The sequence below is a fragment of the Mixophyes fleayi genome, chromosome 4 (assembly GCF_038048845.1).
Source record: "Mixophyes fleayi isolate aMixFle1 chromosome 4, aMixFle1.hap1, whole genome shotgun sequence".
NCBI lineage: Eukaryota > Metazoa > Chordata > Amphibia > Anura > Limnodynastidae > Mixophyes > Mixophyes fleayi.
The window spans coordinates 149,754,795-149,782,408 of record NC_134405.1 but is presented as its reverse complement, the minus strand read 5'-3'; the positions used below and the strand labels follow the sequence as shown (position 1 = coordinate 149,782,408).

The following is a 27,614-nucleotide window of genomic DNA, read 5'->3' as shown; positions in this document are numbered from 1 at the left end:
TGAATGGAAATAAGGACACAGAAAAATGTAATATTTTCTCAAATATCATAAAATATTAATGTCTGATATGTGTTACGAGCCGCCGCACTACTCGCAGTGGCTCGCTCTTTAGTTCCGTCCCGGCTGATTGTTAGACAGACGGGATATTGTTTCCTGTTGAGAGTGACTCTCCCATTGTATAGAGTTGTATAGGACTTTATTGAGGCAATCACATGATCGCAATTAGCCTATTGCCTGCGGGGGGCTTGCCTCCTAGGGAGCTTTCTGATGGGGCCTCATGAGTTTAAATTGCTGGGAGGGCTTAGGCTCCCTGCCGGTTATAGTGTTGTGCCTGCACCTTGTTACCTGCTCCTTTTGCTGTGTGTTTGCTGTTTGTATTACCTGTTGCAGTCCTCCAGCCTGTTCCTGGATATTCTCTGCTTGTTCCCCATCTTGACCCTTTGTCAGGCTCCTTGCACATTCAGGGGACGGGCGCCTTCCTACGCTGAAGCAATTGCGTCCCGTTGCCTAGCAATGGGACATGTCTGGATCACTGCCTGGCAGGAGCCGGCGCATGCGCATTACTTGCGTCTCTGTTGCTAGGCAACGGGGCGCTTGTTTCGGCTTCCTGTCGATGGTCAGCTGACTCTGACCGCCGATCTCCCTGCCACCAATGAGAAAGCTTCTATACCTATTTAAAGCAGACTCTGGCGCTATTCTGGTGCCAGAGTATCAAGGTCTACCTTTGCTCCAGCACCTTTGTTCTATATCCTCCATCCTGAGTTACTTTTGGCTATTGACCCGGATTGTCTGATTCTGTTCCTGGAATTTCCTTTGACTTATATTGGATCCCCTGGCGACTTCTGCATTCCTAACTCTGCCTCTGTCTGGTCCTTCGGCTCCTACCTCCTGCACGGTTCTGACTCGGATTGCACGACATGTTTATATCGACTTCTCTGGTGGCTACCTAGCAGGGCCGCGGCCTGCGTGTCTCTGCAGCGAAGCCCAAACCTCCTTGCGGGGGTCCCTGACGAGGACCTGAGACATGTTAGACTCCGTGCCTCCAAGATTAGCTGCGTTAATACCAGTAGGTGGGTCTGTTTCTCACGGCTAGCGTGACAACCTTGATTTGTTACTGGACCATCTCTGCCCGCTGTTTGCCTCAACCTTTTGGCTTGTCTACGGTTATTCTTGCTTGCTGCCTCCCCATGACCATTTCAATCGTTACTGGTTTACCCCCTGTATATCACATGGTGTGCTGTACTCCCAGTCTCCATATATCTTTGCTAACTGGTACCTGTGATAAACTTTTACTACTTTGAGTTTTGAGTTTAAGTCCTGGGGGCATCTGAGTACACGTGAGAACATCTCTTTCTTTGGGAAAGGCGGCTTGCTCTAGGTGAAGATCTCTCTCATCCTGTTCTAAAAGTTTATCAAGGTATCAATGGGAGCCAAAACAGTATGTAAATGAAGGGAAAATTATGACCTATTGCGGTGGTTCCCAAAAAGGGCGCCGTGGCTCCAGGGGTGCTATATTATTGAGAAGTGTTCCAGCTAATTCATGCTCTCCCAGCAGGCAGAAATCTGATCTTTCATGAGTGTACCATTTATCTGTTGTTTCCCCCTTTTATTTTATAAGAAACTATTGTGTATTAAATTTGTATGTATTTTTGTTAATTGTTTTCATCTTAAGCATTGTGGATTAGTTTTTTCATATTAAATCACACAATAAGTTCATGTCTCTATGTTCTTATGAATTCATGTTTCATACTTAGCTTGGTATTAGATAATTCTGATAATTCTGATTAAAGTATGTTGTGAGAGATTAGTTCAGATAAAGGGAGAACCGAAGGCTTGCTGATTAAGAGGCTCCGCTCTTTAAAAACCTTGGTGGTGGCATAATTGGTAAGGAAAAGGTCAGTGTGTGGGATAGACAGGGAGTTTTATCAGTTTTAAACAGACCAGGGGGTAAATGTATTAATGTCCGGATTCTTCAACACCGGCGTGTTCAGCGTCTTCGGCGATTAAATTTAAAGCGGCACTGCATTGTAAAGGGAAGTTTCCCTTTATAACGCAGAGCCGCTTTAAATTTAATCGCCGAAAACGCTGAACACGCCGGAGTTGAAGAATCCAGACATTAGTACATTTACCCCCAGGTGGTTGATTGTGCTTAACCCTTTGACAAACACACATGTCATTCAGACTCAAGTGAGTGCTGGATTGTGACAGTATGCTTTATTTTTATTTATATATCACAAACATTTTCCATAACCCTATTTTACAAAGCCTATTATATATAGAATTGTTCAGACATTTTCTGTCATTTACAGCCTACAGCAGTTTCCAAGCACCGGGAACCACTGACCTATTCCATTTTCCTAATGCCAATTCAATCTTTCATTTGAAAATTCACTTACCCATTTATGACTAAATGTTTCACTATTTGTAATGGGAAAAGAAAACACAATGTTTTGGGTAATTTTACAGACCTTTTAACCTACATTCTAATACCACATTTGAAATTTACAGATTGCTTTCATTATTTTTACATCACTCTGTGTATTTACAGTTATTAAATATTTTTCAGCTTGATTGCAATTTAGCTTTTATGCAACACTATTAGAAAGGGCCATAATTCTGAAACATGAGCTTCAAATGAAAGAATATGACATCCAACAGGAAGTACATGCAAAGTCATAAACCAGAGTAACAACATTGTTATGTTCAAAAGGGCAAGGAAACAAGGTACAGTCATTTAGTTCAACAAAATCTGTGCTTTTTATATATGTATCTGGTATTTCTAATTTTCCACACCGCAACAGGATTATTAATTCAACTCTTCAGAAACTATCTTCATATTCATGTTTGGTGCTCCCAGTTTTATTTGTAATAAACATGGGCAATCTGCTTAACAGAGTGAAAACATACCTTTCTGCATATTATCCTGTGCGATCTCGCATTCTGTTGCTTGGTCTTCGTTGCTCTGGAAAGACTACAATCCTTTATCAGCTAAAGTTAAAAGAAAAAGTAGCCACTATCTCGACAGCTGGATTCAATATTGAGACTTTGGAGCCAATAAATGGAGTTTCATTCACAGTGTGGGATATCAGCTTGAATCCTGAAACCTGGCCTTTCTATAAGCATTATTTTGCAAACACAGAGGATATGGTGTTTGTAGTGGACTGCAAAGACATTGCCAAACATGCTGATGCTAAACACCTTTTATATTTGCTATTAGGAGAGGCAGATTTGAAAGGTGTGCCTCTTGTTGTACTGGCCAACAAACAAGACCTGGAAGGTGCAAAAAGACCATCTTATCCCGCACTAGATCTCATGCTGGAAAAGTGGTAAGGAAGTACATGGGAGGTATTTTCATGCTGTGCCACATCTGGTGATGGACTACAAGAGGCCCTTACTACACTCTCTGCAATGGTTAAGGATCGAGGGGTTTCTATGTCATGAACAATTCCATTTGTTTTTAATTGTATTGTAATACAAGAAAAAAGTATAATTCTAGAAATGAATGTCATTCCATGAATAGTCAAAAAATATACTATGCTAAATTTAGTCCTTTATGTTTTTTAAATGTTTACAACACTTTAACTACTGTACAAGGATAGCTGTTTAACATTCCTATAAACTTTTTATATGCCCTTTTCTTTACCTGTAGAATGTATTGTACAATTAATTTATATTAATGGAGTCCTGTGCACAAATGTGTTTATAGCATGCTTTTTAATTACGAACGAAAACTTGAAATACTGTGTGAAGCTTGATGGATTGTGTGACTACTTTAACAAGAAACACCAGTTACCTGGGGACACTATTTGCTGCAAGGAATCTATCCTCACAACATTGTTATTTCATACTTGTACATGTATGATCAGTTTTCAAATTTCCAATCCTGGGTCGATAAAACATATTGAAAGATATTTAAATGATGAACAAGTAAATAAAGATTATTAAATAATTATTAAATACAACTTAATGGGCAGGCGCGCAATTAGGGGTGGGTTCATGTCACTCCCAAACCCCCCTGATGCTCGAATGATGGTCTTTTCCAACCTTCTTCTATGTGTGCGCAGCTGGCTTCTTTCGCCAAGGTGAATCGATTCAATGCAGGCAGAACTCTGTGCAGACGCATGCAGCAACTTATCCCCTCTGACTCCTGGCCACCAGGCAGCGCATAAAGCTGAGTTAGCACTGTACACAGTATAGAAATTAGAGGGGCAGGCTGAGGAGCATGGAGAAGCAGAGAGCAACTCCAGACTACCTATGAGAAAACAGAAGTCAGTGACAGCATGGGAGGAGGAGATAATCATATATTTAGCACGGGGGATTGCAGATGTTTTAAAGTCATGGTCTATTAATTGAAGTTATTACCATATTACCAATAACAATTTTACAGCCTCAATTCAAGATAGTATATGTATTTATGGCTATGGCAACCGTCCAATCACTTGGGAGCTTTATAACATAAATTGCACTCATACACAGGTTCGCCCTTAAAGGGTGTTAATAATCCATTGCCAATACCACCCTCGCCCCCATAGCCTTTGCTTTGTTTCAATAGCTGACTCTTAGAAACCCCCCACTAGAAATCCTACGTTAGCCCCTGAAGGGGTTATGAATTTTTCTAAATACTGTAATTTCCCAATAATAGTACTTTATGGGGGTTCTCCTAAGGTCCCACATTCTTCCTAGCTGTATGTAAGTGATGGGATCCTGCTGACTACAGCAAATAAGGTCAGTGTGAGTGCACATAGTAAAATTTAAAGTTTAAAAAACCCCTTAAATACTGTGTTTAATTGTGAAAATGATTGTGTGTAATCATTTTTTTTGCCCTTTAGAGTGGTGTCATGGGGGCACTTTGGCTGCTAGCTCTTTTTCAGTTAGAGAAGTGAAGATAACTTTCATGCAGGAACTTCAGAGCTTAATTGCTATTGTCTGTAGGAACTTGCTCCCTTGACTTTAGCCTGTCACCATGCGAGTGATTGAGCTTTATGAACGCTAGTGCTTTTCTAGCTGGAAATGCATTAGCGTGACAACATCCTTAGGCAGTTTATATAAACAAATATATAGGTAAAATGAAAACAATAAAATTAAAATTAAATTCAAAAGCTAAAATAAACTGTTAGTATTTTGATACAAATACAATAAAGTTTTCTAAATAGGCAGTTACTTTGTTCACTCTGTTCTCAAACTCAAATATTATTTTCCTTTCGTAATTATGGCTACCAACAATACATTATATGCTGTTCTTAAAGGAGACCATTACCATTAGGCTGGAAAGCTCAAGGTATATCCCCTGAATATCCTAGGCTAAAAGTTGGCTCAAAGAAAGTGGTAACAGCAGTGGCAAGTGAACAACATTTTGGTTAATTGGACCTCTTTGATACAAAAAACGTTTTACTTTACAGTATCTGCTGCTAAATTAAAACTAAAAGCTATGCACATGACAAAATATCTGTATAAAGATAATTTTAATAATAATATTTTTTTCCTTGAAACAATGGCCATATATGTAATAAAAAGTTAAAGATTGTTGTTGAAGTCATGTGATGCACATGTATTCTTGTCCTAAGGTACAAGTCAATTTTTAAACTTATCTAAAAAAAAAACTCAGATGTATATAAAAACGTCCACTGTAGCCACACTTTTAAAATGCCCATTACAAAGATGGCCGCCCAGTATCCCAGCGGTCTGTGGAAGTGACGTATTCGTGCGTGCGTCACGCACGTGAGTGACATCTTACGCAAGACCCTGCTAACTGCAGACCGGCTGTTCATTATCATGGGGAAGTCTGATTTTCTTAGTCCGAAGGCTATAGCCAACCGCATCAAATCAAAGGGCCTGCAGAAGCTGCGATGGTACTGCCAGATGTGCCAGAAGCAGTGCCGAGATGAGGTGAGGAAAGAGGGAGACCGGGAAGTTGTAGTTCACGCTTAGGAAGCCAGTGCCTCTTCAGCTGGACAACTACAAGTTCCAGCATGCCCTGTCTTTTTCTGGTTGGGTCTTGCTGTTCCACAACCAGGTTACCTGCCTCTGTCTTATTTGGTGAGGGCTACACTAAGTGGGCAAGTGACAGTGTAACGTTATATATGGATATGAATACATACGCCGGAATCACTTGTTCTTCTGTTGGAAAATGTGTGTTTTTTTTTTACAAAAACCACAAAAAAACTTAAATTGTAGCTTTTGTATAATGTTTTTACCTCTTAGATTGTAAGCTGTTTTTTTTTTTGTCTTTTTTTGCACCTTCTGTGTCAGTATCTTTATAAGCAGCATTATTGCGGATATTGACATTTTATTCATAAAAGGTAGTAGTAATATGTTGGTTCTTTTTTAAAAAATAATCATACATGAAGTGGAATGATTTTGAAGCTTTGTTGTAACCTCTTAAAAATAATGGAACTATTATTTGTAAAAGCCTAAGGATAAATCAGGATAACAATTTACTGATCTGTTCCAAAAATTATCTGATGAATCAGTCAATTGATTTTAATGTGTTTTAGCTATATACACAGTCACAAGCACTCCTAGGTTTTTCCATATAAAAGCATGTTTTTGACTATTCATAATTTACAGCTCTGTGCAGTTTTAGCCAGATTCCACTATTTGCCACAAATCATTGACTGACTGTAAATTCAATGGTAAATTTGGAAAATGTTTATCCATTTAAGTCCTGGTATATTCACTAATTTTTAATTCTCTTTCTGGGACTCCAACATATTTTTATACCATCAGGAAATAATTTTGTGTCTAATTTTGGATGCATAACAGTTGTTTATATGGCATTATGTACCACTTACTGTAAATTATAATATTAGAATATATTGAGGCGCTCTATGGTCTTGTATACAGGTCATGGAACTCTGAGGGATCTTCTGATATCTATAACCATTTAGAGTCAGGTGTAAATTATTCCTCAATGCGCAAGTTTTTATTGATAATTTGTTACAAACACCGTTCCTTCCACATGTTGTATGGGTATGTGTGTTATGGTCACAACTTGAAACATGTAATCCACCTACCTGTCATTCTGTTATCAAGAGTGATCAGTGATACTGCCCCATACCCAAACATACTCTTGATAGCTGAATCTCTCTGCCCCATTCCCTGAGAGCCCAGTTGCTGCCTGTCATTACATTGTGAATGGGGTGGGTAAGTTATTGCGAGGGAATTGGTGGTGGAGGGCCTGGGGGAGTACTAGAGAGCTACAACTGTGCAGCTCATCCATCGTGTCAAGTGGTGTCTGTATAATAAGTACCCGTGTATCTCCGGTTTAATACTACCGATTTCTTGACCTACTGTGTGCAGAGACGCCGAGATTTTTCTGAGTTACTCACCGATTCAAGCAGTGTATTAGATGCTAGCACTATGAACAAATTGTGCAGTCATATACCCAGTATAAACAACTACTAATGTACTATAAAAAGACCTGCTGGGACACTTATTAGGGTGTAATTAGTGCATTCTAGTGTCCTAATGTACAGATTATACAAATATTAGTGTTTATTGGTATATATTCTTTATTTATGATCACTGCTGTTACATACTTAATTAGCATACTGTGAATATAAAACACAGAAGAATAACAATTTTGTCATTATCAGGATTACAGATATTGATTTACAGATAATTTTTTGTTCTTTAAGAATGGCTTCAAATGTCACTGCATGTCAGAGTCCCACCAGAGACAGCTGCTACTTGCTTCTGAGAATCCACAGCAGTTTATGGATTATTTTTCTGAGTGAGTATCAACTATGGAAACAAGAGATTTCTAAATGGATAACTGGATGCTTCATATAAATCAAAATCTATAACAAGGGGACGTTATTGTAAATTGCTTGGTGGATTGTAGCTCGTGTGTGTGATGCAGTGTTACAAGCTACCTGTCTTCTCCTTTTGAACTGTCCTTCCCCTTACACTGGCTGCTGTCTTCTGACACTCAGATAGTAATGCAACCGTAACCTTGCTTTTAATGGAAAAAATATTCTTAGTGGAGTAACATTTAATAGTCATTTTTTATTTATATATTTTTTCTTTTTCTTTTAGTGAATTCCGCACTGAGTTTTTGGAACTTCTGAGAAGACGGTTTGGTGAGTTAAGTTTACGTTCATTCAAATGCTATTACTTTAAAAGACAAGAGGACACAGAAAGTAAACCTTTGCATAAAAAAAAAATCAGTCTATAACTGCCTACTACTACCAGCTGTGATTCAACTATAAGCACAGTGTAATAGTCTAGTGTTATTACTGATTAGGTGGTGACATGTATCCTCATCAGTTATTTCACAGTTCTTTGTTATGTACAAAAAAGTAAATCTAATTTGAGTTTTGTTAAAAAAATAAATAAAAAAAAATGGATTTTTAATGTATTCATTGTTTTTCAAAATTTTTCTTTCCTTTATATGTTTAAAATCGTGATTGAAACTACAACCTTTTTTCAGTATGGCCATTGTCAGTCTGCACAGAAAAGATTCTCCTCATATTTCTACTTTTTAATGAGTTGTTGCTGCTGTAGTACTCGGTGTGCTGAAATAAAATGATCTTCAATCAATATAAATGTTTGCTCTAACAGTCTTGTTTTTGCCCCTAGGAACTAAGCGGGTGCACAATAACATTGTCTACAATGAGTACATCAGTCACAGAGAACACATACATATGAATGCCACACAATGGGAGACACTAACAGACTTTACCAAGTGGCTGGGCAGAGAAGGTAAACTACTTGTGCTATTACTATTCTTTTTTTTTTATTATTTATTTATTTTCATTCAGTCCTGACCAATGTGAACATTCCCCGCAAAAGTCACATTATAAGGTAAATTGCTGACATTTATTTAAATCTATGTGTTTATCAAACATATAACTATGCCTAATAAATAGGACTAACCCCTAAAGATATCCTGCAGTAGAGATGGTGGCAAATACTCAAATTCAGTTTTTTGCTCCGCTATGATGTCTGGCCTGAAATCTTGTATTTGCTCACACTTTAAAAAGGAGTCAGCGAAGATTTCAGTAACGTATTAACTGGAAGTGTGCATAGGAGCACACGAAAAGAGCCACCTGTCGCGGTTAATTGACTCTTCCCCCAGTGACTTGTTTTTCCATCTGGAATTTCTTCTCATTACTCAGATTGCACCATGCCATATTATTTTTGGTCCGTGTGTGTCACTCGGCTCTGCTTTTTGAGCTTTACATCAAACCTATGCATTGCTTTTCATTGATTTGGCTCTATACAGCTTCCTACTTTTATATTCCCTTAGGTTTATGTAAAGTGGATGAAACTCCAAAGGGTTGGTACATTCAGTACATAGACAGGGATCCGGAAACAATCCAGAGGCAGCAAGAGCAAGAGAAAAAGAAGAAGCAAGATCTTGATGATGAGGAGAGGACTTTAAAATTTATTGAGGAGCAAGTTAAAAGGGGCAAAGGTGAAAGAGAGGAGGTATGTTTAACTCAGTGCAATGTCTGCAATTCTTGCATACTTTTATATAGTCTCAAGTTTATTGCTGCATTATTTTATTTTCCTTTTTAAATTTTAATGCTTGGATGGGCAAGGAATAGTTAGTATTAGGTTTTGTCAAGAAAAGAATACAAGGATTAAAATGTAAGAACTTGACAGGCAGGCAGGTCAGCTGTTTGTCCCCCCCCCCTTTTTTTTGTTCTTGTAATAATGTTGCATTTGGTACAACCGACTCTTGGTGCTACAGCAGTGGTTCTTGATCTTTTTCATTCTGTTGTAACACGGTTCAAAAACAAAATCTCAAAAAACCCCAATGTATTTCCTAAAAGTTATAGTTTTAAAAGCTGCTAGTTATCCACTTAAACACCCATGTTTACCACAATACATAGTTTTCTACACATACTTGCCAGTGTTTACCTCCACCCAAATGAAGATAACTAAAAAATTCAGAGAATAAAATGAAAAGCAAATAGTGTAGAACTAAAGATGACTTTTTTTTTTTTCCCTTCTGTTTTGGTTTGTTTGTATTTTTCTACCGTGCTTTGCTTGTCATCAGGAAAGTAATACAAGTACAAAGATGCAAAACCATTTAGGTTCACCAATAAAAAAGCAGTATATAGGCAATCCTTATTTTATTTATTAGAAATTAAAAATATTTAGTAATCTAACTTTGAAGCTGCCAGTGCTGGCTGTGATGGTAAGGATCCTCACTGAGTATTTTGTGTCCATATGTGTAAAACCTCTTAAAATTATTTTCTGAAAGTTGTGCAGTATAGCATTCTATGCTTATTCTCTGTGTGGTCACAATCAGCCTATTTCTTTACCGTAAAAATGAAGTCCGTATTTCCAGATGTATTTAAGCTGTGTACACGGAGTGGTGATTGCAGAGTAATTTTAGTGACTGCACACTATAGTGTGTCTGTGCTCTTAAGTTGGAAATCCTGTGTAGACAAAGTGTGGTTTTATCTTTGTCATTTTCATCCACTGAGAGACCAAATTAAATGTGAAGTAGACTTAGAATGGAAGTGCAATAATCATTTATTACATATTATACTCACACTTGTAGTTGGTGCTTCAGTTATTCTTGTATATCCGATAATGTGTAGAATAAATTGTATGAAGGCATTGTGTTGAATTATTGCATATCTGTGTGTTTCTAATTTATAGGACACTCCTGTCTACACAGAATTAAGCAGAGAAAACGAGGAAGAGAAAGGTATGCGTTTTCTACTGCAGTCTATGTAAATACTTCCCATTGGTAAATGATTTTACAAAAATGAAGCTGATCACACATTCTTACCTGATGTTGGCTTGTTTAGTTATATGGCCATAATGTCCCATGAACACAGCACTGTATATCATGACATGTATTATGAAAATTAACCATGTTGTCACCTTGTTTTTCTCCAAAGTTACATTTAATTTGGGCAAAGGAGCAAGTATCGCAGGATCATCTTCTTCAAAGCCCAGGTGTGAGGTCTTCTTACAAACATAGAGTCCAGCACTGTGTATATTGCACAAGATGTACATAAAATGCTGATTATCATTCCGATCTCTTTCCCTTTCCAGTAGTTCTCTTGCATCCAATGCACTAAAATCTGCTGCACTGACGGGGGCAGTAAAGCGAAAAGATCCCACCCAGAGCCAAGCCAAAGAGAAGAAGAAAAAATCTGCACTCGATGAAATAATCGAGGTAGGACTTGCTTAGTTCTGTTTAGTGAGAGAGATTGGAAGTCTTTTGAGCCTTAGGCAGGTATTAATATGTAAATCCTCTGTACAGTTGCATAATGCTGCTGGATTTGTGTGGTACTCTCTGAATATGTTATTTCTTTTCAAATTAGTATACGCTCTCTGACTCACAAAGTTATAATTTTAGATTATAAAACCTCTAGTGTGATCCCCAGCATTTAAAAGTATGTGTTCTCATCAATGGTTTAGCCAAAATGTACTCCAGTGGGGGAAGCTCTCTGGGATAAAATAGGAAAGGGAATTGGAAGCTGTCTGAACTCTTAATAGTCAAATTAATCAAAAACAGGAAATCGACGCTAGGGGATAGGGATCAAATAGGCAGGGAAACAAGTGAACCCTATGGGGGGTATTCAATTGTTAGCGTTAACGAAAAAAAATGAGCGCTCAAAAAAATATTGCGCGCTAATACGGGAGCTCAGGGAGCAGCGAGCTGAAATTTCGCAAGTAATTACCGTATTAACGCTAAGATTTTTTGAGCGCTCGTTTTTTTCCGTTAACGCTAACAATTGAATACCCCCCTATGTGTACTTCCACAGTGATATTGGATAATATGACTGATTTACTCAAACTGTGCCGCTATCCACCAGAAAATGGATAAAAGAGCACTAGTATTAAAAAACAACAAAACTAATGTGTAATCGACATAAAATGTAAACACACCTTGTCAGAAAAATAAAAAGTATAATTGCTATAGTAGTCTGCAGTCTTTCGTGTCATAAATTTAGACCTGTAACACATAAAATAAACCATTATGTCACAGCTTCTAACAAGGTAATTAAATGACACAATGTAAAATATAAAATAAATATTTCCTAGGACTTGGTAACTATCATTATGGTAAAAAATAAAATAAAAAAAAATGACAGTCCGACAGTGCTAAGTAGTCTTTAGTGTGTATCCTTAGTCAATTGTCCAGACTGAGTAGTTCGATGGTAGTAATATATATGTAGATATATATATAGGTAGAGATAGATATATATTTAGATATTGATCAAGCAGCACACAACAGACTCCCAGCTGATGTTAATAGCAAGCATGTGGTAATGTGTACTTAATGTTAATGTGCCCGATGTTCATGGAATCCACTCTGTACATGAACTCACTCAATCATGATTAATTAAGTGACATAGTGAAGTGCTGTTTATTAAAGATAAGAATTGCACTTCTAATATTCACATAGTGACAGGCTTAACCAGTCTCCTGTTGGTCATTTGACATTGTAGAAGTGTGGTTAGCGTCTTTCCAGGGAAGGCTTCTGTGATCCTCCTACCAGGAGGAGGGATCCCCCGATGAAGTCATGACGACAAAATGCATAAGGACAACATATCGAACACGCCATACAGTTAGACTGCAAAATACTATGAGGTCTTTTTACATTTTATGTCAATTACACATTGGGTTTTGTAATGCTAGTGCTTTTTTTTTTTTATCCATTATCTAGTGCATAGAGGCATAGTTTGAGTAAATCAGTCATATTATCCAATATCCGTGTAGAAGTTCACTTTAGATTAATTTGTTTCCTTGTCTATTTGATTCCTTTCCCCAAGCGCCAATTTCCTATTTTATGTTTTTATTTATTTATTTGACTCCTTATCAATGACTTGAAATAATTTTATGTAACCTTAAAGAACCACTAAACATAAAATACTAGTAAAGCTACTCCTAACATCCACAAATTTCTATGTAAATGTTCCATTAGCTTATCAGAATGGATTCTATTTTAGAAAGTTCTCATTGCGAGGGGAATTTTGTTCCATTGAAAATAAATATTCGAACACAGATTGGAAAAGGATTAGACTAGTAAGTTAAAAACAAGTATTTATGATTTGTTTGAAATTCGTTCCCAAATGTCTTTTTGTTTTATGTTTTGTAGATGGAGGCGCAGAAGAAGAAAACGGAGCGAACAGATTATTGGTTGCAGCCTGTGAGTTAACATATGCAGAACCAAACAATTCACACTTAAAAGTGCAAGATAGTCTGGAATAGCATATTTTAACAACATTCATCAGATTTCATTTATATCCATAAGTCTTTTTAAAAACATTGAACTTTTTTTTTTTTTTTTTATATACCTTTCTTAAAAACTTGGTGTACATTAGATATTGCTGCAATAATATTCTAATTGAAAATACAAGAAATTTTTCCGTACTAAGCTGCTATAGAATACACTGTACCTATTTATACCATCAATGTCTGCGCTAGAGAAAAAATGTCAATATTGGGATGTGATGGCAGCAATAGTATGATATACTTAGGCGAAAGGTTACTTAAGTGGACATAAATGTGAATATCCAGATATTCTGCCTGATCATCAAACAGCCAGAACTTCAACAACATTGGTGGGTCACATATAAAGAAGCTCATTTGTGGTGACCACACAGCCAAGCTAAAATTGCAGTCACTTGCCTATCCCTTTTCAAAAGGCTTGTCTATCTTTAAATAATGTTAATTTATTGGCCGCTTTGCCACCCAACCCATTACTGGGTTGGGTGGCAAACAACCCAGTTATGGGTTGCCCATTCTTTATGGGCTTGTAGCAATATTAGAAGCTGTTAGCAGACAATGGAGGTAGAAAATATTGGCTCATAGGGGAGAAGAACAAGTACAAATGGTAATATTTGTGTTTTTTTTATTTAATTGTTGTTTTTTTTTTTTTTTTTGTAAGGAGATTGTTGTGAAAATTGTAACAAAGAAGTTGGGGGACAGATATCACAAGAAGAAAGCTGTGATAAAGGTAACGACCACTGATTACAATGTTTAATGGTTTGTTTAATATTTATTCTGTACTATCAGTATTCTCCTAGTTAAGTACAGTGAGGAAAGTGGGAGCATATATAAACAGTAACATACTTTTGAACTCTGTGAGAGAGTAAAGATGTCCATGCCTCTTGATGATTAACCTAAAGGAAAATTGGATATATACTTGTCCAGGTACAAAATGGTGCAATGGATTATAATAAAAGTTATGATCTATATTAACATGTACATAAGTAAAGAGTTAAGTGATGAATTGATGAAATGAAACAACAATTACACCAAATATAACTTGTGCTTTGTAAAAGCAATGGATATAAAGATAGGAGGAGTTTAATGTTCCAGGTAAGAAATGGAGACTCTAATCTACCTGATGTTTGTATCTGCTTTGTCCTGCTGAAGGTAGGACAAACTATCTGGGCCTACTAGAAAGAAGGGTATGGTACATTATCTCCTATCACGCATCTGTCTACTTGTCTCCTATTATGCTGTCCTTTACATAACATTTCTGTCTTGTGCTGCTGCTATTATTAGTGTTCGTGTAGTAAAGCATATTACAGCTGTGACTAGATGGCTATTTTATGGTACAAGGAGAACGTGATCCCATGTGTTCTTATTTTCAGGAAGTAGTTGATAGATATACAGCAATTGTGAAACTTGTTGATTCAGGTGATAAACTGAAGTTGGATCAGACGCATCTAGAAACTGTAATCCCAGCCCCAGGTAAAAAAAAAAAAAAATTTCCCCACTTGGTTGTTTGAGGTGTTTTATGCTTCTTTAATTTCTATATATGGTAAGACAACTTTTTAGGCACATGTATTCATTGTTTTCATGTCTGTGTGAAGTGTGCATGGCCAGGGACAACTGTTTTTGTTGTGGGTTGTTTTGTTTGTGTAAATTTCGCTGACAAAAAAACAAAAACAATGGGCCCCATTGATCAAGGGACGTAAAGAGCGTTTTTTTTGTTTTTTTGTGTGTACAATTCGCAAAATCACTCTGTGCATGCCTAGAACAAGACCATTCGCCACAGAACGCGTCCACATTCAATTCAGCCTCAGGACAAGGGGCACTTACTAATTTCAGGGAGGGCACATGACGGGGAAGGGGCATTGTCAATGTGCAGTAAGGGCGTGCCAACATCGGACGCACATAGCAGCATCCAATTAAAGCTCTGGGTATCTCTGAGGTACTTGGTTTTCAGCCGTATCTCTTGCTCCAGGTCTAGTCTAAGTGGTGATTACTAGTAATGACAGCTGAGTATGCATGCTATTACATGTGTTTGCAATCAAGAGCAACTGTAAATATGTATTTAATTACATCATAAGAAATGTATATCATGGAAAAGTAAAACCTTTTTATTTTTAATGTTTTCTCATTAATCCCTATATTATTTAAAGATGACATTTGTTGAATAGTTTTTTTGTTTACTTGTTCTGTGCGTTTTCTTTTTTTTGTTTTTTTTTTCTTTGTTATTTTGTAGTCCATATATGTATTGGATGTTTCCTGCAGTGTCCTGTCTAGTAGAGCAGAGCAGACCTACACCAGTATTCATCACAACAAATATTTTCACGTCCGCTCCTTGTTGAATTTGGGCGTACATATATTTACATGTGTTTTTAAACACACACACTGCACATGTCTAATCTGGTCTAGAATACTAGTTTTTATGCATGGACGTTTGTTGCTGTTTAGTGTGACAGGCATATTTCAAATAGTTATACATTAATGAAAAGTACAAAAAAGATGGAACAAATCTATATAGAAAGTGTATTATGGTTTACACTAGTGGATTCCAAACTTTTTCAGTTCAAGACACCCTTAGGGTCTCCAAAATTTTTTCAAGGCACCCCTAAGCCAAAATAATTACCAAGTGGTCCACTGCCTTGCTTACCACTGGCCCTGGCCGAGGCAGCCCTGTGAGATCTCCAAGGCACCCCAGGGAGCCTAGGCACACAGCCAACACAGCCCACACAGTTTGGGAACCACTGGATTACACTATATTACATTACATTATGCATATATTACATTCCTGGACATGTAGGAGAAATTTTGGTTTTCCACTTAGAAGAACATTACATTTCTGTACATCGGTTACACCAGGCTCCTTACTGAATCCTTGTCTGCTGACTGGATGTCACTTCTCCTGCTGAATGTAAAGAAAACTATGTAAATATATTTTTTCTTTCATATACCAGGAAAGAAAGTTCTGATTTTAAATGGAGGCTATAAAGGACATATTGGCATCCTGGATTGTATAAATGAGAAGAGTTTTTCTGCTACAATCATAATTGACTCAGTAAGTATACTGCATTTTCTTTTCTTTAATGTTTGTAAATGTAATCAGATGTGAATAAAAGGTCAGCAAGACCAAACAAAAACAAACAAAACATGTTATTTATAAAGTCTCTATTTGCAAGGATCTGATCATGTAAAAAGTTTTCATCTTTTTAGGCTAGTTCTCTGGAGCAGGGTCTGTTTTTGTTACATTTTCCTACTTTTACAGTGGGTGTAGAATCAACTTCTAGCGAATCAGGACTTTAGGATGCTCACATATATGCTTGAGAGCATGCTCACTTCCGACTTCACCAAACCTCCCTCAGAAAGTGAGGGAGCATGCATCATTGCCCAAGTCCTAGGTACTCCACTTTATACCTGAAGTATGAAGTACACCCTGTGTGTATGATTTGTGGATTTCCTCCAAGAGCACAGGTGACTGTCTCAAACTAGTGGAAATGATGATTAATCCACCTGTGTCTCCAAGGAACAAAAATTAAAATTTGAAAATATGCACTCATGAGAACAAGGTTTAGATTAAGTTCCCTTAAGTAGTGTACCACAAACGCCAATTAACTGTTGTGCTAGCCCACAGCTAACTGTAAACTAATTCACAGTAATTACTAGTGGATTTTAAAGATGCAAATTTCCTAACTGACTGTTTAAATGAGTGGTTTCTGCCTTTTGGGGGATATAATTATGATTGAAGCTTATACTCTCAAGTTTTGAATTGTGCTGTGGTAGAAAAACTCTGGTAGTTCTATGATAGGAGGAGGGTAACGAAGGCAAACAGGAAGTCACAGACTGCTAGTGGAAGCAGCAGGCCCCCCATCTACATAGAGTAGTGGTGTAAGGCTCCTTATAACAAAAATGCAGGAAGAGTGTGGTCAAGCACACTTATGTGGAACACATCAAACTCAAAATCTGTTGTTTCTAAAATTTTGTTTGGAGGATTTTGCAAATATCCTGGTTACCGTGTAATGTGTTTTGTTTGTCTTGCTTACAGGGTCCATTGAAAGGACAGAGAGTGGAAAGTCTCCCTTATGAGGATTTTTCCAAGGTGGCATAATTGCAGTGTATAGTGCACAACAAATATCTGCTGGAAAGATACAAAACTCTACTGTGTCAGGGTTTTCATGGACTCTATATGTTTATAGATAACTCACTGAGGAGGATCTACTGCAAGACTCAGCTTGGATCTTCTTACTTTGCTGGTTTCTACATTTTATTATTAAAATCTATTCATTGCCCAAATAATGGAAGTAAATTTCTTTGTATGGCTATCCTATAATAAAATAATATTTAGTTTTGTCGATATCCTTTTAAGAGCTCATACACACTCACTTGCACTTCATACTATCCACAGCTTAGTAGTCATAGATTGTTATTAACATTGCTTTATATAGCACAAATGTACTCCACAGCACTTTATAATTGGGAACAAATGGTAATAAAACAAGATTCTATATTATAATCTATAGAAAACCAAGTACATACATGACATCCAGTTTCATGTTTTTACACTAAAAATCATCTGGCTCTAGGGAGAGCAAGTCTGTTTTGCTGTAAGAGTATCAACGCTACAAGGAACTGAACTTTTATATTTCTAGAATACAACCTAGATTCACCCATATTAACATAATAGTGAATACAAATATACCCACCTACCAATCACAACACAAACTCCACCAGCAGACACCAGACATCCTCAGACCTCCTTCATTCACTGGACAGGTAAGATGAGCCTCCAGAAGCCGCCTTCCCACTTTCCTCCTTCTTCCCATCCTAATGCCTACTTCAAAACCTTTGCTTCCTTTCCTCTCAATCCTGTTCTGCTCCTACTTCCTGGCTTATTCCTGCTAATTTCATCAGTGGATTGGGCCAGGCCATTGTCTAAATTTGTAAATATGCTCTGGCTGCTTGTATACTTGCATCACCAGGCTGTTAATTCCAAAGTAGCCTGCAGGTTGGGGACTACCCTTATCTTTTGCCGGTAGACCCAATTCTCTTCTTAAATTAGTCCCAGTAACAGATTTTTGTTTCTAAATAATGGGACTCTGATAGATTATGTATCAGAATAGGTCATACAACATCCATAGTGCACAGTTGGAACTGATGAATCCTAATAAGTTGTAGCAAGCATGGCATGCGTAACTTTTTTGTTTAATTGTATTTGTATTGTTTACACTACAGTCATGGCCAAAAGTTTTGAGAATGACACAAATTTTGTTTTTCACAAAGTTTGCTGCTTCAGTTGTTTTAGACCTTTTTGTCAGATGTTGCTATGGTATAATGAAGTAAAATTATAAGCATTTCATAAGTGTCAAAGGCTGTTATTGACAATTGCATTAAGTTTATGCAAAGAGTATTTGCAGTGTTGATCCTTCTTTTGGAAGACCTGGCATGCTGTTAATCAACTTATGGGCCACATACTGACTGATGGCTTCCCAATCTTGCCTAATCAATGCTTGGAGTTTGTCAGAATTTGTGGGTTTTTGACTGACCACAAGTTCTCAATGGGATTAAGGTCTAGGGAGTTTCCTGGCCACGGACCCAAAATTTCGAAGTTGCTCTTGGAGGATGGTTTGGTACCATTCTTTATTTATGGCAATGTTCTTAGGCAAAATTGTGAGTGAGCCCACTCCCTTGGCTGAGAAGCAACTCCACACATGAATGGTTTCAGGATGCATTCCTGTTGGCATGACACAGGACTGATGGTAGCACTCACCTTTCTTTCTCCAGACAAGCGGTTTTTCCAGATGCCGCAAACAATCTGAAAGGGGATTAATCAGAGAAAAGGACTTTACCCTAGTCCTCAGCAGTCCAATCCCTGTACCTTTTGCAGAATATCAGTCTGTCCCTAAAGTTTTTCCTGGAGGGAAGTGTTTTGTTTTTTTTATGGCTGCCTTGACACCAGGCCATCCTTCAAAAGTCTTTGCCTCACTGCGTGCAGATGCACTCACACCTGCCTGCTGCCATTCCTGAGCAAGCTATGCGCTGATGGTGCCCCGATCCCGCAGCTAAATCAACTTTAGGAGACTGTCCTGGTACTTGCTGGCTGCTGTTGGGCGCCCTAAAGCCTTCTTCACATCTATTAAACTTCTCTCCTTGAAGTTCTTGATAATCCGATAAATGGTTGATGTGGGTGCAACCTTACTAGCAACAATATCATTGCCGGTGAAGCCCTTTTTGTTCAAAGCAATGATGACTGCACATGTTTCCTTGCATGTAACCATGGTTAACAGAGGAAGAACAACAATTTCAAGCACCACCCTCCTTTTAAAGCTTCCAGTTTGTTATTCTAACTCAATCAGCATGACAGAGTGATCTCCAGCCTTGTCCTCATCAACACTCTCACCTGTGTTAACGATAGAATCACTGACGTGATGTCAGCTGGTCCTTTTGTGGCAGGGCTGAAATTTAGTGGAAATGTTTTTGGACTAAAGTTCATCGTCATGGCAAAGAGGGACTTTGAAATTAATTGCAATTCATGTGATCACTCTTCATGACATTCTGCATCATAAAAACTGAAGCAGTGAAAAATATTATTTGTGTCATTCTCAAAACTTTTGGCTATGACTGTATATGCAAATTCTCATTGATTGCACAATGCTGCAGACTATATTGGCAGTGTAAGGGTTCACTTGCACTGATTTGTTCAATAGAATGCAAAACGAGAACTGCTGGCAAAATGGAATGGATTAATCTTTTTTTGTGCCATGTGAGCTGTCCATTATATGCAGCTTGGAGGAGGCCATGAAAAATTATTGTACCCTCAAGCTGCATGGCTTTTTGTGGCACACAGATCTCTGCAGACTCTGTGGCACTCCTAAAGAATGGGTTCACTCCCTATTCTGCTGAGAGGAGTCAAGAAAAAGTAACGCCTCTAAGAGTATACAAAGTGTAGCTCCTCTTCCTATTGGTCTTTTTTTCCTGGTCTCTTTCCTGCTGGGTGGTGGCGAGAGCTTTTTTTATTTTTTTTATTTTTTATTATGAGGCTTATTTTAATATTCACCAAATGAGGAGCCGGTAGGTTTCAGCATCGCAACTGCAGAGGGAGGCGCCCAGAGACTGCTATCCTGACTATTGGTATGGTAAAGCACAGATGCACTATTGAGAGAAAATGTGCAAAAACCATACTTGACAATTGTATGAGGGGGATGTGAAATCATTTAAGCCCCAGCTCCCCCACAACCTGGGAGGCTGCCTACCCTTCCTGGAGCCTCCTGGAAATTCGGGAAAGTAGGCAACTGTCAAAAACGTTATGTGCAAGTCATAAGACAGTCTCATCAGTTCTGGGTTCAGGCTGGTGGAAGTTTTGGCGGTGAACTGTGCAGATATTTCAATCTGGCGCACATCAGAGAAATGACTTGAGACATTGATTTGGAGCCCGCCCCAAAGTAACTGAAGAGCACAAAACTTGGCTAAGCCCTAAGTCATTTGTGCACACATTGTGATAGAATAGTTAGTATGTTTTCTATTAGTACCCTTGTGGAGCCAGTGGAAGTGGACTTCAGAGTCTGTGCAGCAGATGATGGGAAATGACAGCAGATTATGGAGAGCCCCTATGCGATGATAGTATACCTCAAGCTAGGAAAAAATGTCCACCATCAGAACAATTTAAAGAGATAATGGTAATGGACTGGATGAGAATGCTTTGTAACAAAAGAGGATTTATATACACACCAGGGTACTAAAAGAACAAGATTACAGATAGAATTAAATATGTAGGATATGCCAAGTTCTATGTACGATTCATGGGATTCAATAGCGGAGTCATCTCATAGTGAAGAAGACTAGCTGAAGGTGGAACCCATATTGTTTAATTTAGATATAGTGGAGGTATTACTTAAGAACATTACTAAAGCTTTGGGAACTCGGTATACACCTACTAAAGCAACATTAGAGGATGCTTACTTTGAGGAAAGTTAGCAGCAATACAGAGTGTTCTTTGTGCATAAAATTAATAACCCCTTGAGTGCTGAGAGTTTTGTCATCTGTGATGAGCCAGTTTGGGCTCCTCACAGGTTTACTTTTTCGAAATGTTAGCCCTATCTGCGGTCCCTACTATACAAATTGATTTTATGCAGCCACTAGGAACAAATAGAGGGGAGTCTTCTGTCCCTCAAATACACCAAAATAAATTCCAAGGTGCAATTGTGATAGATATCGTATAAAAACCAACATTGGTGTGTGTATATGTATGTATATATATGTATGTATATATATATATATATATATATATATATATATATATATATATATATATATATATAGATATATATATATATTAGATACAGAAAACGGTGCGCACGAAAGTTAAAAGTTCAGTATTTGGTAGTGCTAATTCTTAATCGTTGTATAAGTCCACGATACTTTGCACACCAGCAGACCGTACTCTGCGCGTCATTCCCTTCAAACACCCGATCTCCACGGGGAAACAACAACACACCTATAACATCAAAAAGACAGGGGCGCTTCCTTGATGTAAAATCCAAGTAAAATGTTTATTTCCAAAACATTAAAATTACACGTACCAGAACTGAAAAGTTTTCAGGCATAAATCAGTAGGTATCTAGCATCCAAGTGGGGATATCATATCAGTGTGATCCTCACAGATATTCCACCATCACCTCTATGCGTTTCATCCTTGAGGACTTCGTCAGGTTGGGTACAAAATATCTATCCTGAGAATTCCAACATGCAGAATTCCTGCAGAAGGAACACGAAAGAGTGATAAAAGGAAAGAAAATGATACGGACTTACCTGCAATCCGATTGATTAATGGTATCACACTATGTTTGGCGCTTTTTTCTGTGTTTATTTAGATCAGTGTTGGCTAACCTGTGAAACTACAAGTCCCAGCATACCCTTCCAGCAGTAAGCTGATATATATTGGCAAAGCAAGCTGGGACTTGTAGTTCCACAACACCTGGAGTGTCACAGGTTAGCCAACACTGATTTAGGTTATGCACCTGCATTTGGGTGCTATTGAAGTGAAGCAGCCTACTGTATATGATTACTATTTTTATTGTTAAGCACGTGTGTTCACTATATTTGGTACACTAAGCGCTGTTGTCTACCCGATAATGTAAAGCTAATACTTACCTGGTTCCGTACGTTGCCGCATTAAATTCGGAACTTTGCAAGTCGCAGCTGTAAGTGACGTCAGTTACAACAGACGCGATCTCCTGTCGGTGTTTACAGCACCGATCACTCGTACTACCGGATTTTGTACCAGAGATCTAATACTCAGTCCAAATGTATTAAGAGCACAGTGACCGGTGCTCTATTATTAATTATAATAAGCAAGGGGGCACTATTGCTGTTGTCCAGAAGTAAACTATCCAGATCTATATACTGCTGTTTCCTATGGCGTCTCTATTTATTCTAGAAGTGAATGTTGCCTTTCTTGTGTTCTACAAGACAGAACTCCAATATGCTATGCTCTTAATGAATTTGTAAGGCTATATATAGTGGTGGGTGTCTGATTGCTGTATCATTATCGAGGCAATCAAGTCATCGGTCAATTGTATCTCATGGACATTGTATAATATAAAAAATATAATGGATTGCACTTGTAAGCCTATATTTCAAAAATCCAAAATAGGATATAAAAAAGTAGATCCAGTAAAAATTGTCAATTTATGCATTACTAGCAGAATACCCGGCGTTGCCCGGGATTTAAAGAATTTTAAGACACAACTGTGTTACAAAGTGTTTCTCTGAGTTTGAAGAGACCAGTTACTGGATGAAGCGGCATTAAACCATTCCCAATATTTAAGAAATGATCAGCAAACTGACCGTCCATTGTGTTGCCATGCAGAGAAACTCTCATATTTGTGGTTAGTCGCAAAGTGCCAACATGCCTCCAAAGATGTGATGATTTAAGGCATGCATTAATTTCATCCGCCATTGTTCCTTTTGGAATGACCGGCAATGTTTGTCGAAAATCTCTAGCCAATACAACAGTGACTCCACCCATTAGTAAATCATTGCCTCTTAAAAATTGAAGTGTTTGATTGAGGGCCTGTAAAGCATTTTTGTGTGACATGGTGCATTCATCCCATACAATGACCTGACATTTCTGCAGAATCTGAGCTTTTTCTGTTGGTTTAGTGATATTGCAGATGGGAGTTTCACTTCGGGCCAGATTAAGCGGTAACTTGAAAGCTGAATGTGCTGTTCTTCCACCAGGGAGCAAAGTTGCAGCAATTCCAGAAGAGGCCACAGCAATAGCTATCTTGGAATGTACTCGAATTTTAGCAAGTAACAACTTGATGAGAAACGTCTTACCTGTTCCTCCGGGTACATCCAGAAAACATATATTTCCCCCTTTTTTTGGAACTTCTTCCAAGACATTGTTCCAGATAGTCCAGAGTTATGGTCGTTTTAGATGATTTTTAGGTGTTACCCCCCTCGCCACCCCCACCCTTAGGAGTGCTAGGGGTGTGTTGCCCCCACAATATTTGTTGTCAGACTGTATGTCATATGTGTACCAGGTTTGGTGTAAATTGTTCCAGACATTCCAGAGTTATGGTCGTTTTGGATGATTTTTAGGTGTTACCCCCCTCGCCACCCCCACCCTTAGGAGTGCTAGGGGTGTGTTGCCCCCACAATATTTGTTGTCAGACTGTAAGTCATATGTGTACCAGGTTTGGTGTAAATTGTTCCAGACATTCCAGAGTTATGGTCGTTTTGGATGATTTTTAGGTGTTACCCCCCTCGCCACCCCCACCCTTAGGAGTGCTAGGGGTGTCTTGCCCCCACAATATTTGTTGTCAGACTGTAAGTCATATGTGTACCAGGTTTGGTGTAAATTGTTCCAGACATTCCAGAGTTATGGTCGTTTTCGATGATTTTTAGGTGTTACCCCCCTTGCCACCCCCACCCCGTAATGAATTTCAATTTTAATTTTTTTTTAGTTGCCTCCGTCATGTTTTAATACACTCGTATGCAAAATTTCATGATCTTCGCTTAAAAAATGTGGATTTGTATAGAAAGACAGACAGAAGGACAGAAGGACAAATTTTCTCTTTTATATATTAGATTATTAGATTAGATTAGATTAGATAGATGTAAGCTTGAAAATACCTGTCTTGAGACCAAACCAACTACCTGCTGTCCCTAATATATGTGGTCCGGATTATACCCTACATCTGTAGTAGAACATACAAGAAAGTGCAATTTCTTAGACAATATGCAAATGCTTTAAAATTACAGTTTTAACCTTCCCAGATGTAATAATAATATAAGTGTGGTACTCTGTAGATCGGAGCCAGATCAATATGAGGGCCCAGGGGGCATGTTTCCCAGGCTACCCTGTCTCATGAGCTCCCTGTGCGGAGTGGCAGTGCCTCTCCAGGAACAGGTGCTGCCGTGGCTGTTGAAGCAACAGGTACTGCTGCCTTAATAGCCCCAACAGCACCTGTTCCCGGATGTGACTGTATTCACAGGCTCCCTTAAGCGTTGGAGCATTATTATGTCACTGCTGCAGCACTTAAGCTAGGGGCGTCTTTCTGCATCTGCATACTGTGGGCAGAAGATAGAAGCCCTAAGGTAAGTGTATTATCAAGAGGCACTATTATTCATTACAATAATCAAAGGGCCACTATTATTAATTGCAATCATTAACGGGGTACTGTAATTATAGTCAAGGGGGCAATTTGCAAACTTAGATCGACAAGGGACACCCTTATTCATTTAGATCATAAGGGGCGTAATAGTGTAGTATATTCAGAACCATGTGAGTCAAAATTGAGTTAGCAAGTAACTCTCACTGTATGATGGCACTATGCTCTTAAGTTTAGAACATAGGAGCCCCACTGTCTTAACTGTCCCAAGACCTCCAAAGGCTTAATTGAGCTCTGTTTTATTTTGGATATTGGTGGTGACCGGATTCTATAAAAGAAAAGCAGAGTAATCTTAGTTCCACAGCAGCTGGGCAACAATAGGCTGCCCATATGTATACAGTTCTGCTTAAGCTTTAACAAGCACAAGTATTTACTTCCTTTCTTAAACAGCTATAATCAAGATCAGTGTAGTCTTATAGCAGTAGCCCTTTAGTAGCAGTATCTGTTTAGCACAATTTGTTTTTCTTTGTCCCAAATCCCTTTTATTACCCTGTATTCTCTTCTTTCCTCCCCATTGGTCCCTCTTTATGGTCTGATGTATAGATCCATATTGATAAACTTTTTCTGTGGCAGCCCAAAAGTGTTCACTGTATTCCATGACTTTGTGATATTAGTAGCTGTTGTTTTGTTATTTTATAGCAAAAAAAAATCTCACAATAAGCTCAAGTGTCCCATTTGTCACTTCAGATTTAATTATAATAAGATGACAGTCATTACTTGAGATGTGTTTTTTCTGACTTGCGGACTTTCATGTACAGACGGCTATTGGTCTTTTAATTCTCCCTCTCTGCATAGAGACCGTTATATATTTTTGTACAGTAAATTATGAGGATAATTGAAGTCACTGCAGCTGTCCATTTAAGGCTTCTTATCATCATCATCATCATCATCAACATTTATTTATATAGCGCCAGCAAATTCCGTAGCGCTTTACAATTCTTATACCATATACATGTAGCCAATTTAAAGTCAGGCTGTTATAGCATGTTTGTAGTGTTTTTTTTCCCCATTTATTTGTGTGTTGATGATTTCTGAATGTAATGGTGAATTTGAAGCTGTTCCTCAATGTGAGTTTAAGTGAAGAATAACAGAGTAGGTAAAGCTTCCTCACTTATGTTACATAGACATGGGTGATTTAACATGAGAGAACATGTAGCCCATGCACACAGGACCCATATCCAACATATGAGGCCCTCTGAGAAGGTCTTGATGCTGTGTGTGTATAAATGCATGCTTGTCCGCTGGATCCTGTAGTAGAAACATGTCATAGTAGTGTACAAGTTACAGTTTATAATATAATAACTTTATTATTTATTGGCATTTATTGTCACATCACATTTATTATGAGGAATAAGCACCTCCTGGACAGCCACCTTTATTTGGTCATGCTTCATATCAAAGACTTCCTTATATATTATACAGTAGATTTGTACAATATGCTTGTACTCGAGTAACATGTACAAGGTGAGAAGCTCAAGCAGGCATTCATGTTAAATATTAATAAGAAGTACAGTCCAGGCTGTTTTTAGAATAGATAGTGCCCTAAGCAGTCGGAATAAATACACCCAAAATAAGTAATTCATCAACATCATCATCATCAACATTTATTTATATAGCGCCAGCAGATTCTGTAGCGCTTTGCTCCTGTTCTCTTATATATATTTTTTTACTGGAAATAGGTGGTTAGTAAAGACCTGGAAATAGTAATAAAACATTAAAAGGAAAGCAAACATCAGTACAAGAGGCTTAAATTTATATTCTGATACCAGCACAGTGCTGTCCTTGATCTGCCTAACTGGCCTATGTGGTGAATATAGCCCTATATACAGCACATGTTGATATAGCTGATTTATAACTATAAGCCAATAGAAACAAGCATATTGTAACTTTTATTTTAATATTGTTTGGCCAATGATGCTACATACTATGTTAACATAATTAAAGCGGGAATGAGAATTACATGTATAGAAATAGGGCTTGAGGAAACTGGATTAAAGCACACAATATATTGTTTTATAAGGTTAACATACTTTATTATTCATATTGATTGAAAGAAGTAAGAAGAGGCATGAAAAGTGTCCATCATTATCAGGCTTGATGGAAGAGCACTTAGCCACAAGGGTATATACTATTTGCTATTTCAAATATGAAGTCCTCCATTCAGATTATCTGTCCATTAATAAATGATGTGCTGTTTTTGTGTAGTTTGTACTCAAGCCATTAATACTTGTCTAACCCATAAAAGATAAAATAAAATTTGGCTAAAATAAAAAAAGTTCTTATATTTTATTATATATTTATCTTATTAGCACAATTTATGACACATTTATCTTGTTAGCAAACACATATGTGGACATTCTTTAAGGATGTTTTAAAACACTGTAGAGTTGAGGTACTATGTAGTCTTTATAATGTCCATCGATGAAACCTTTTCCATTGTTGTGTACAAACCAGCAGGTGACTTTAGTTCCTAGCATGCTGTTTAAGTGGTACTCTTTCTGCACCCCTCTGCATAAAGAAAAAGCAAGGTCAGGTAAATTGTCTTGTACAAGACAGGCTGTTTGGATTATCACCTGCATGTATCTGCTGTGAAAATGAGGAGGGTATGAGTTATTTGGAGCCTAGAGCTTACAGCTGTCTGATTTCAGGCCTTTTTGTCGGGAAATGACTAGACATTGTGCTAACCCTTGATTGGTGAGTTTCAATAACCAATAAGAGGTGAGAAGTTCTTCATCGACTAATCCCTGACATCAG

At 37.9% G+C, this 27,614-nt stretch overlaps 2 protein-coding genes and 1 pseudogene across 2 annotated transcripts in view; 2 read left to right on the top strand and 1 right to left on the bottom strand.

Annotated features, from left to right (window-relative positions):
• The first annotated feature begins 2,874 nt into the window (after nt 1-2,874).
• Nucleotides 2,875-3,441, top strand: LOC142150759 (ADP-ribosylation factor-like; annotated as a pseudogene).
• A 2,275-nt stretch (nt 3,442-5,716) lies between these two features.
• On the top strand, nt 5,717-17,542 carry KIN (Kin17 DNA and RNA binding protein). The gene is made up of 13 exons (XM_075208594.1): nt 5,717-5,886; nt 7,638-7,732; nt 8,038-8,081; nt 8,581-8,703; nt 9,251-9,432; nt 10,618-10,666; nt 10,863-10,920; nt 11,020-11,143; nt 13,073-13,123; nt 13,865-13,933; nt 14,577-14,676; nt 16,149-16,249; nt 17,234-17,542. Exons 1-13 carry the CDS (start codon nt 5,773-5,775, stop codon nt 17,294-17,296), a joined length of 1,173 nt encoding a protein of 390 aa, XP_075064695.1. The 5' UTR covers nt 5,717-5,772; the 3' UTR covers nt 17,297-17,542.
• Nucleotides 17,543-26,442: 8,900 nt separating this feature from the next.
• The window catches only part of ITIH2 (inter-alpha-trypsin inhibitor heavy chain 2), a 42,444-nt gene continuing 41,272 nt past the window's right edge, over nt 26,443-27,614 (bottom strand). Inside the window, exon 21 of the mRNA XM_075208593.1 lies at nt 26,443-27,368. Within this exon, the coding sequence (XP_075064694.1) occupies nt 27,221-27,368 (148 nt within the window). The 3' untranslated portion in view covers nt 26,443-27,220. The remainder of the gene's footprint in view (nt 27,369-27,614) is intronic.

Excerpts from the sequence above, each read along its gene's own strand:
- KIN (XM_075208594.1), top strand. The coding sequence starts at position 5,773 with ATGGGGAAGTCTGATTTTCTTAGTCCGAAGGCTATAGCCAACCGCATC. Across the intron at positions 10,921-11,019 it reads TCATCTTCTTCAAAGCCCAG|TAGTTCTCTTGCATCCAATG; the intron begins GTGTGAGGTCTT and ends TTCCCTTTCCAG. Across the intron at positions 13,124-13,864 it reads CAGATTATTGGTTGCAGCCT|GAGATTGTTGTGAAAATTGT; the intron begins GTGAGTTAACAT and ends TTTTTTTGTAAG.